Below are 11,082 nucleotides of genomic sequence, written 5' to 3' on the forward strand. Positions count from 1 at the left end.
AGCGGCCAACAAAAACTTTCTATTGACTCAAACCCACATTCAAATAGTCTTCTCTGGTGGAATCCCCACGACATTTGGGGAGGTTGTGCAAATGGGCTCAGTGATCTGTAGTATAAATTTTTGGCATCCTATCCTACTTCACCTCCTTGAGAGCCATTATTTATGTGACTCTTCTTCTCTGTACATCATCTCTTAGTAATGAAGTCTTAATCTGCATCTCATTAAGAGGCTTTCATTTCCAGTCAGCTTGTTTTTCTCCGTGAAAGCTGATCTGTGTGACTTAGGATTTGAAATCCCCCAAAGCCCACTGTGTTGTCGCTGTCTTCCTCCTCTTCCTTCTTCTCTTTTCTTCTTTGTTGGTCAGTTTCACACAATGTGGAGCTGTCTGAGAAGAGGGAACCATGATTAAGAAAATACTCCATATGACTCGGGTACAGGCAATGCTGTGGGGGCATTTTCTTTAGTGATTGCTGGGGGAGGGCTCAGCCCATTGTGGGTGGTGATCCTGGATTCTATAGAAAAGCAGGCTAAGCAAGTCAGTAAGCAGCATCCTCCACGGCCCCTGCATCAGCTCCTGCCTCCAGGTTCCTGCCCCGCTTGAATTTCTATCCTGACTTCCTTCAGTGATGAACAGCGATGTGGAAGCAGAAGCCAAATTTCCCCTTTCCTCCTCAGGTTGCTCTGGTCATGGCGTTTATCACAGCAACTGTAACCCTAAAACACACACTATAGTCAAACTGGTACGATCCAAAGAATACCTGAAAATTGAGAAAGATGCAAAATGAATACATATATAGAAAACCATTGTTAGAGCAATGTCTAATCAAGAGTAGAAATTTAAATATGAAGGTGGGTGTGGCGTATGCCTTTGATCCCAGCACTGTTAGGAGGCAGAGACCAGACTGATCCACAGAGTGTGAGTTCCAGGACATCTAGGGATACACAGAGAAATCCCATCTTGAAAAACAAACAAGAAAAAAAAACAAAAGGGAAAACAAACAAACAAAAAAGAAGTTACATCTTTTAATTCAGAGAAAAGGAATGTCAATATAAGATTCTGTATTAAACAAGATTCTGTATTCATCAGAGTATTCTTTCCAGAAAAAAAAAAAGTGGACATCAAGTCAACATGCCAGTTGTTTATCACAAGGCCAGAAATGAACATTATAATCTCCAAATGCCAGATATTTAATAGGGATTTGAAGCAACTACAAGGGAATGCAAAATACACAAAAGTTAGTCAAAATACATTGTACAAAATTCTCAGGATTGCCAAAAATATTTAAAAATAAAATAAATCATTAAAATAAAAACCTGTACAGCAAAGACCTGCCGTTTTGTTCTTGCTCAGCCTACAAGTGGTATTCGCACTGTCAGTCAAGGCTCTGGGGAGCCCGGAAGCCTCTCCATTTCGTGCCACTAGACTGAGATGGGCTTCAGCCTCGACTAGCTTTGTGTGGGATCCGCCAAGGTGGAGTCCGTTTCCAGCCTGCACTTCCAGTCTCGCTCTTGCCGATCAGCCCGTGACCTCATCACTCGGCCTCACAGGAGGACTCCTGAACCTCGCGGAACCCGGACACGCGGGACTGGGTCTCCTGAACGGGAACCCGGAGACCCCGGAACGGTACGCTGCGGAACCCGCGAGCCCGGACACGCCGGAATGGGACACCGCGGAAATTCCTGGTTCCGGAATCCGGACATGGTGAGTCGGGGCCCGGCCTCCTGCCGCTGCAGCCGTTCGGCGTCAGCGGGAGTCGCGGGTGGATTCATTCTGAGGCAGCCCTGTCGGCTCTCAGCGAGGGCTGGCAGCCGGATGGCAGGATCGTGGGGACAACCCGGCTCCGCCTGACAGGAAGGAGCACTGGGCTGAGCCCCCTTCTGAGCATCCTAGTCTATGAGCGGCTTCCATTCAGGACAGTGAATTCCTAAGTATTTCCCACGCCAGCTTCCTGTCTCCCATTAAACTGTCCCCGCGTAGATTTCAAGCATACTCTGTGCTTTTTATCCGCCCCCTGCCACATCCAGTGGTAAATTTGAAAGGGCTTGGTTTGTGTTCGTGATTGTTGCGCTGGAGCAGAAAGCACAGGATAGTTAGTAGACCACCTGATAAAACTTTTAATGTCACACTTCGCTCATCTTCTCTAAGCACAGACCCTTTATCATGCTATCTTTGGGTTGAGCTTTCCTGGCTGACTTTCAGAGGTGGCGTGTCTTCATTTCCTCCTCCTCCTCCTTTTTTTTTTTTTTTTTTTTTTTTTTTTTTTTTTTTTTTTTTTTTTTTTTTTTTTTTACTGGATTTCAATACTTTCTGACAGCAAGTGCTGGTACTAGGTGCTCCCAGCTGCCCTGTCTCGGGTTGTATAGTAAAGGGGAGTCCCCGGATTCTGTCCTATGGTGGATCTGTGGGCATGCAGCCATTAAGGGGAGCGGCCGGATCTCAAGAGGGTGAGGGGGACCTTTGCTATATTTTATATGAAGGCACTGCATTTCTCTACACACACTGGCTACTGTAATATAACTATGTCCTCATCCTGGTCGTCTTACTCTGTATTGTGACTTTTGTTTGGATCATACAGCAAATCAGTTTTAGCTTTTTTTTTTTAAAAGAGCTTTCACGTTATTAAAAAGATTCCCACAGTAAATTTGTCATTTTTTTTTCTAGTGTGCTTCATGTAGCCCAGGCTGGTTTAGAAATTTTCTTGTTTTTGCTGATGCCTTCTGACAACTGGTTATCTCTTTTGTAACAGCCTTTCTAAAGGCTGTGTTAAATTGCTGTTGCAAATAAATTAGAATCTATGCTTTTATGGAGCTCCTGGAAGCATATACTACAAATGATTTCTAGGACTGTACAAGAACCTGTTTTTTTTAACCCCTTTTTCTGCACTTATAACTACCCCATGGATATGTTCATACATATGCTTATAGTTACCCGCTGCCTGAGATCTAGGGAGATCTTTACCTTCTTTGCTCCCAAAACTTGGGAGTTCATATATAGTCCCTTGAATAAAGGCTGGAAAATTGGGGTCACTCAGTTTTTTTTTTTTCATGTCTGACATCAGGGCAATAGGTACCCATTGTAGATATATCACCAGACTGTGAGTTTCAGCATTCTCTTCTTTGCAAAAACATATCCTGCATCTCTGGGCCCTCTGGTAGAACAGGTCTCTATTGTGTTCTGTGACTATGTCAGCAAATCTCCAATGCGCTTTTGTACAGACCGAACATCCTCTCATTCTAGGATGAGACTAGTGCCATTCTAGTGCCTGCTTGAGTAAACGCCACGAAGTTTAAGAATGCCCTGTTTCACCAAAAACCAAAAAGATCCAAAATCTCCTCTTTTTGTAGTATTTAACTTCCCCGACTTACTGATCTCCTGGTCATTTCTATCGCCACATGCACTTTGAAATAATTGGTCATATTTGTGTGTAGTTGTACATGCCTGTATTTCTAGTAGTTGGGATGCTGCATGACTGATGGTGACATCTGTGTACTGAAAATGGCCTTTCATTGGTTCACTTTTTGTGCTTTCCCAGGGTAAAGGTTTTCTCATTAGGTATAATGTGTCAGCTATGATGTGCTTTAGTAAGTAGAAGCCTCAACTTCAGGTGAGCGTAAACACCAAAGGCGTGGGTCAAATGGCTACGTGGTTGCTGCTGTTCATTGTGGGTGGTGAGAAGAAGAGCTCGCTTTTAAAACTATTAAGATATGATAGAAATGGTTTCTGCTGGCATCTTGGGCCTTCTCTGAGTTTCTCTGGGGTGGTTGTGCGGTATGGAAACTTCTCACAAGAGACCGTACTGAAGATGAGTGAGCAGCATCTGCCAGACGCTCTGTTTGTTCTCCGCCACAGCTGTCTCAGTTCACAGCTCTTGACGGGAGACAGCCCTACGGTATATGGGTTTACCCTTCTTCACTGCAGTCTGGAGCTCCTATCACTCCCCTGCCGAATCCATTAAAGTTAGCTCGTGGCCATCTGCGGTGTGCTGACTCTTCTGGGTCTTTGCCTTTCTGTATAAATTTTAGAATCCTTTTACCCCCTTAAGTTTAAAGTTTTAAAATAACATTTAATTTGTATCCGCTAGAGTGTGTGTGTGCATGTGTGTGTGTTTTTACACGTGGAGTTGTGTGTGCATATTACAGCATGCTTGAGGTCAGAGGACAACTTGTAGGGGTTGGTTCTCTCCTGCCTTGTGGGTCCTGAGGATGGAACCCAAATTGTCAATCATGGCCAAAAGTGCTTTTACCCTCTGTAGGGAGCAGTAAACTGTTAATCATGGCCAAAAGTGCCTTTACCCTCTGTAGGGAGCAGTAAGCTGTCAATCATGGCCAAAAGTGCCTTTACCCTCTGTAGGGAGCAGTAACCGCTGAGCTATCTCTCCAGCTCTTACAATACCACTTGCGAATCAGAACACAGTGCCCTGGTTAGGTAGGTGGTTTTGTTTTTGTTTTTTTCAACTTGGCATAAACAAGAGTTGTCTGAGAAGCAGGAACTCCAGTTTAGAAAATGCCCCCATCAGATTGGCCTGTAGGCAAGGTTGGAGCATTTTCTTGGTTGATGATTGATGTGGAAGGCCCAGCCCACTGGGGGAGGTGCTGTCCCTATATCCCCTGCTATTTTTATGTCCTATGTGTTTTTAAGGCCTCATCCAATTCGGCGGCCTCTATCTAGTTTCCTGACCTCCACAAACACCCCAAGTGAAGTACACAGATCTGAAAATTCAGAGCTAGGGTAGTATCCTAGAGAGAACATGTGGTGTTTGTCTTTCTGGACCTCAGTATAATGTTTCTCAATTCCGTCCATCTCCCTGCAAATTTCATTTTCTTTACAGCTGAGTAAAATACTTCTGTGTACACGCATCACCTTGTCACCGTACACTCTTCAGCTGGTGGGCATCTAGGCGGATCCATTGCCTGGCTCTTAGGATAGAGCATCCATGGTCAGAGATGAGCAAGTGTCTCTGTAGTTGAACACGGAGCCCTCTGGGTTATGCTGGGACATGTGGTGGTCTCTCTGTGGCTGTCTGAGAAGCCTCCACACTGACTGCCATAGGGGTTATAGAGTTGACACTCCCAGCAGCAGTGACCAGGTGATCTCCTTGCTCCGCATCCTCACTGTCCCTTGTTCTCTTGATTGTACCCATTCTGACTGTGAGGAGACGAAATCTCAAAGGACTAAACTTGCATATCCTCGACGGCTAAGAACATTGAGCCATTTTAAAAGCATTCATTGACCATGTGTATGTCTTCTTTGGAGAGCGTTCTCTCTGTTCAGTTCCTTAGCCCAGTTCTTGATTGGGTTGTTTGTTTTCTTTGTGTTTAGTTCTTTGTGCTATTGACTTGTATTTCAGGAGCTGCTGTCATTCAAGGATGTGTCCATTGATTTCTCCCCAGAGGAGCGGGAATGCCTAGACCCTGCTCGGTGGAATTTGTATAGGGATGTGATGTTGGAGAATTACAGGAACCTTGTCTCCCTGGGTGAGGATCTCTCGTCTACAGAATTCTTAGCTCTCTCTCAACATCTGATTTCCCTTCTCTGTAGCCTGTGTCTCAAGGGCTTCTGTTTTGTGTGAAGGCAGTTGGCATTCCTATGCATAAGAGAAATATTTAGAGGTTTGATGGTCTGGAGAAGATCATTTTAATTGAATTTATTTTGAAATCTCCCTTCTTGAGGAAGTGTTTCTTCTTCATGCTAGGTCAGTGATTCTCAACCTGTGGGTCTTGACCCTCGCTCGCAGGGTCATATATCACATTTCCTGCATAGCAGACATTTACATCACAATTCATCACAGCAGCAAAATTACAGTTACAAAGGAGCAACAAAAATAATGTTCCGGTTGGGGGTCTGCACAACCCGAGGAACTGTTTAAAGGGTTGCATCACTAGGAAGGTTGAGACCCAGTGCTCTAGACCAGTGGTAACTCCAGAGAGTTGCCAGCACAAAGCCTTGTGGCTGTGTCTTCAAACCCATTTGCTCTGAGCTGGTCATGTGTGCAAGTGACGCTCAGCTTCTCCAAGTTGAAAATCCCTCACACATATATTTATTTTTTCTCTGAATAGCCTTGGTTGGCCTGGAACTTACTCTGTAGACTAGTCTGGCCTTGAACTCGGAGATTTGCCCGTCTTTGCCTCCCAAGTGCTGGGATAAAAGGTGTGAGCCTCCACCACCCAGCAGACATATTCTAATGTGTGTGGCAGGGAATAATCAGAAATCATTTCCTGATATCTCCTTTTATGTTTCTTCTTTTCACCTAGCAAAGTATGGTCAGAGAAATGTTATTACTTATTAGGAGACTCTTAACTGAACATTGTTCTCTATTTTGTAATAAACAGGTCTCACTGTGTGTAAGCCTTACCTGGTCTCATTGCTGGAACAGAGACAGGCGCCTTGGAATGTGAAGAGACAAGAGTCAGGAACCATGTGCCCAGGTCGGTAGGAATGACACCGGAAGAAGTCATGCTTTCAGGTGGGGGCTGGGAAGGCCTGTTTCAGTGGAGATGATTTTTCAGGAGCCTCTGGAGCTGGATTGTTGTGAGCTGCCTGCCATGTGGGTACTGGGAACTGAACCTGGGTCCTCTGGAAGAGCTACACATGTTTGAAACTGTTGGGCCATCTCTCCATCCCAGATGCATAACCTTTACATATACAGATAACAAATTCAAACAATGGCCATGGAAAGACCTATCAGCTGTTGCCATTTCTGTGGTCTGGGACTATCCAGATGGTACAGCATTGAACTATGTAGAATTCACTAGTCATTCAAGTAGATTTTTGTTTTATGTTTTCTGTAGGTTTTATTTTTGTCTGCTAGAAACACTTACTCGTGTTTCTGCTTAGGATTCCTTAGGCTTGGGCTAGAAGGAAGTCTGTGATTGAGAGTGAGTCCTACTTTTGCAGAGGACCCCAATTTGGTTCCCAATGTTCAGGTTAGGTGGCTCACAAGCTCCCATAATCCAGGGCTCCATTGCCCCCTTCTGGCCTCTGCAAGCAGCACACTCAGCATACACATACCTGTACACAAACACATGCATACATTACAAAAAGATTCTCTAGTCCCCTCTTCTCTGGTGGATCATCTGAAGTAATACCATCTTGTTGATATTGTAATGATCACTTAGGTTTAGGTTCAGTGTTTCCATTCTGACCTGCCGTCCAAAGGATACCTATTTTCTCCTGCACTGAGGAACGGGAGACACTGGAATTCCCTGTCAGGGAACCGTCAGACACTTCACAGATATATACATTTGTTCTCCTTTCTTCTCCCAAGAGAGCAGATGATGGGGGAAGCAGCTTTTGTTTGGGGTGTTAGTAGAGTGCTGTTTTCAGAGGTGCAGAGCTGGGACTGACGAGGAAAGTAACCAGCTTTTCAGCAGCTGCCTGTGGGAAAATGGAGGGCTTCTTCTATTTGCCGTCCTGCTGTCTGGAGGACATGTCTGCTTGCCATGGTATTGAGGTCAGATTCAGAAACAATCCACCTTAGCGTAGTACCTGAGGTGATTTGTTATTTGGATTTTTTGCAGGTGTTTCCTCTCATTATACCCTAGGCTCTTCACAAGAGCAGGACAAAAAAGAAAACATTTCTTCTAAAATACGATAGGGAGAAGATGCGGAAAGTATGACCTTGACAATATGCATTAAAGAAAGATAGGAATGTAGCAAGCCTTCAGATACCAACCAACCCTTACTTGACTTCAAATTGGCAAAAGCTAAGAATTTCATTACACCAGCATTTTCTCTCCAACACATTATTTCCCAGCCTCAGTAATGATTTTCCTATGTTCATTACACGTGTGCTGGATTCTTAAGTACCTATGTCTGGATTTGGATGTAGAAAAGAATTGACAGGTGGTTAACTGTGTGCAGGAGCCCACACCTGTAAGATCAACATGAAGCAGAAAGATCATGGAAAGTTCAAGGTGAGCATCGGCTCCATACCAAGTACCAGGATACCTGGGCCATCCAGTGAAGCCTCGTCTCCAAACAACAACAACCACAACAAACCAAACAACAGCTACTTGTTGCATTTATTAAAGGTGTATATTTTGGTACAGAGAAAACAAATTTGCTGGTGACAGAAAAATGAGCCCTTCCCAAAGACAATCTCACTTTACAGCGTATTCTTCATTCCTAAAATTTCTTTTCCAAAGGAATGTTTGGTTCAGCTACATTTCAGTTGTTCAGGTTCTTAATAAAAGCATGGAACAGTTGTGTCTTAAGAATTACCCAAATTTCATTTAAGGGCTGGAGAGATGGCTCAGTGGTTAGGAGCATCACCTGCTCTTCCAAAGGTCCTGAGTTCAATTCCCGGCAACCACATGGTGGCTCACAACCATCTGTAATGAGGTCTAGTGCCCTCTTCTGGCCTGCAGGCATACACACAGACAGAATATTGTATATATAATAAATAAATAAATAAATAAATAAATAAATAAATAAATATATTTTTTTAAAAAACAAATTTCATTTAAGAGGAAAGTTATGTTTCCAGACATAGTGTGAACATTTACTTAAACATATAGTTTTCTTAGCCTGTGCTCTGAGATGCCGTAGCTCTTGGTCTCAGCCGGCAATGGGTTCTCTGTTGTGCACAGTTGCTGCATTCTGGCTGTGAAGTGCTTCCTAGCCTTCACACTCATCGGTGTGTGTGGAGCTTCTCTCCCAGGTGAACTCTGGTGTCAGTTCAGAATCAAACTGTTATTGAAGCCTTTGCCACATTTTTGATATTTGAAGGGTTTTGCTCTGGTGTAAAAAGCTTTGGAGTCAAGTAAGGGTTGGTTGGTATCTGAAGGCTTGCTACATTTCTATTTTTCTTTAATGCATATTGTCAAGGTCATACTTTCCGCATCTTCTCCCTATCATATTTTGGAAGAATTTTTTTTTTGTCCTGCTCTTGTGAAGAGCCTAGGGTATAATGAGAGGAAACACCTGCAAAAAATCCAAATAACAAATCACCTCAGGTACTACGCTAAGGTGGATTGTTTCTGAATCTGACCTCAATACCATGGCAAGTAGACATGTCCTCCAGACAACAGGATGGCAAACATTCCCCACAGTTAAAATTGTATGTCTTCTTTTCTCCCCAGAAAATCTGTGTGACTGTAATGACTCCGCAAAAGCCTGTGATCAGCATGCAGAGTGTACCGTTCATCAGTGTGTGCACAGTGGAGAGGAGCCATTCAGATGTGAAGATCGTGGCAAAGCTTTCACTGATGATTCAGCTTCTGAGCGGCATTTGCCCTACAAATGTAAAGATTGTGGCAAAGCCTTTAAATACCGCTCCATCCTCTCCCAACACCGCATCATTCATACTGCTGCAAGGCCCTACCAGTGTCAGGAGTGTGGCAAAGCCTTCAAGAGAAGCAGGAACCTCACACAGCACCAGATGACTCATAAGAGAGAGAAACCCTACAAATGTGAAGACTATGGCAAAGCCTTCACTACACATTCCGTACTTACTCAACACCAGATCAGTCACACTGGAGAGAAACCCTATAAATGTGAAGACTGTGGGAGATCCTTTAAATATAATTCAACTCTCATTCAGCATGAAGTCATTCATACTGAAGCCAAACCCTACAGATGTCAGGAATGTGGCAAAGCCTTCAAGAGAAGTCACACCCTTAGTCAACATCAGATAATTCATAAAGGAGAGAAGCCATACAAGTGTGAGGAATGTGGCAAGACCTTTAGTAAACATTCATCTCTTACCCAACACCAGGTCATCCACACTGGTGAGAAACCCTACAAATGTAAAGAATGTGGAAAAGCCTTCAGGTATCAGTCAACCCTGACTCGACACCAAATTGTTCATACCGGGGCAAAGCCCTACCAGTGTCAGGAATGTGGCAAAGCCTTCAATAATAGCTCAACTCTCAGTCGACACCAGATAATCCACACAGGAGAGAAACCCTACAAATGTCAAGAGTGTGGCAAAGCCTTTTACTGTTCCTCATTTTTGATCCAGCACATGAAAATTCATTTTGAAGAGATGCCCTATAGATGCAAGGAGTGTGGCAAACCCTTTAGGCTTTCCTCACAGCTGATTCGACACCAGAGAATCCATACTGGAGAGGAACCTTATCTATGTAAGGAGTGTGGCAAAACCTTCAAATACCACTCAAACCTGACTCGACACCAAATACTTCATACTGGAGCGAAACCTTACAAATGTCAGGAATGTGGCAAAGCCTTCAATAATAGTTCAACACTTACTCGACACCAGATAATCCACACAGGAGAGAAACCCTACAAATGTCAAGAGTGTGGCAAAGCCTTTTACTGTTCCTCATACTTGATCCAGCACATGAAAATTCATTTCGAAGAGATTCCCTATAGATGTAAAGAGTGTGGTAAATCCTTTAAATGCTCTTCACAGCTGATTCGACACCAGAGAATCCACAGTGGAGAGAAACCCTACATGTGTAAAGAATGTGGCAAAGCCTTCAACTGCACTTCATACCTTACCAAGCATCAGAGAATTCATACTGGAGAGAAACCCTACGTGTGTAAAGAGTGTGGCAAAGCCTTTAATTGTTCTTCCTATCTCTCTAAACATCAGAGGATTCATATTGGCGTCCGACTGTATAAATGTAGAGAGTGTGGCAAAGCCTATTATTTTTCTTCCCAGCTGAACCGACATCAGAGAGTTCATACGGGAGAGAAGCCCTACATATGTAAAGAGTGTGGCAAAGCCTTCAACTGCTCATCATATCTCAGTAAGCACCAGAGAGTCCATGTTGTAGAGAAGCCCTACGTGTGTAAGGAGTGTGGCAAAGCTTTCAACTGTTCTGCGTACCTGACGAAGCACCAGAGGACTCATACCGGAGATAGAGTTTACAAATGTAAAGAGTGTGGCAAAGCCTATTACTTCTCCTTCCAGCTTAATCGGCACCAGAGAATTCATACCCGAGAGAAATCCTATCGGTGTAAGGAGTGCGGCAAAGCCTTTATTACTCCTTCCAGCCTGAAACGGCACCAGGAAACTCATGTTAGTGAAACCCAGCAGTGTATAGCATTTGGCGAAGTCTCGATAGTAGGAATTTGTCACTAGATGTTTCTTAAGGGGGAAACACCCTATATATGCA

The 11,082-nt window shown here is 43.9% G+C and overlaps 1 protein-coding gene across 1 annotated transcript; it reads left to right on the top strand.

Moving 5' to 3' along the window:
* Window positions 1-1,398: 1,398 nt before the first annotated feature.
* On the top strand, window positions 1,399-10,656 carry LOC125400046 (uncharacterized). The gene is given in 5 exon segments (XM_048433722.3): window positions 1,399-1,702; window positions 5,349-5,475; window positions 6,331-6,426; window positions 9,082-10,466; window positions 10,469-10,656. Coding segments are annotated over 5 exon segments (1,689 nt in total). The 5' UTR covers window positions 1,399-1,660; the 3' UTR covers window positions 10,508-10,656.
* Window positions 10,657-11,082: the final 426 nt, after the last annotated feature.

The sequence above is a fragment of the Myodes glareolus genome, chromosome 2, assembly GCF_982192425.1.
Source record: "Myodes glareolus chromosome 2, mMyoGla1.1, whole genome shotgun sequence".
NCBI lineage: Eukaryota > Metazoa > Chordata > Mammalia > Rodentia > Cricetidae > Myodes > Myodes glareolus.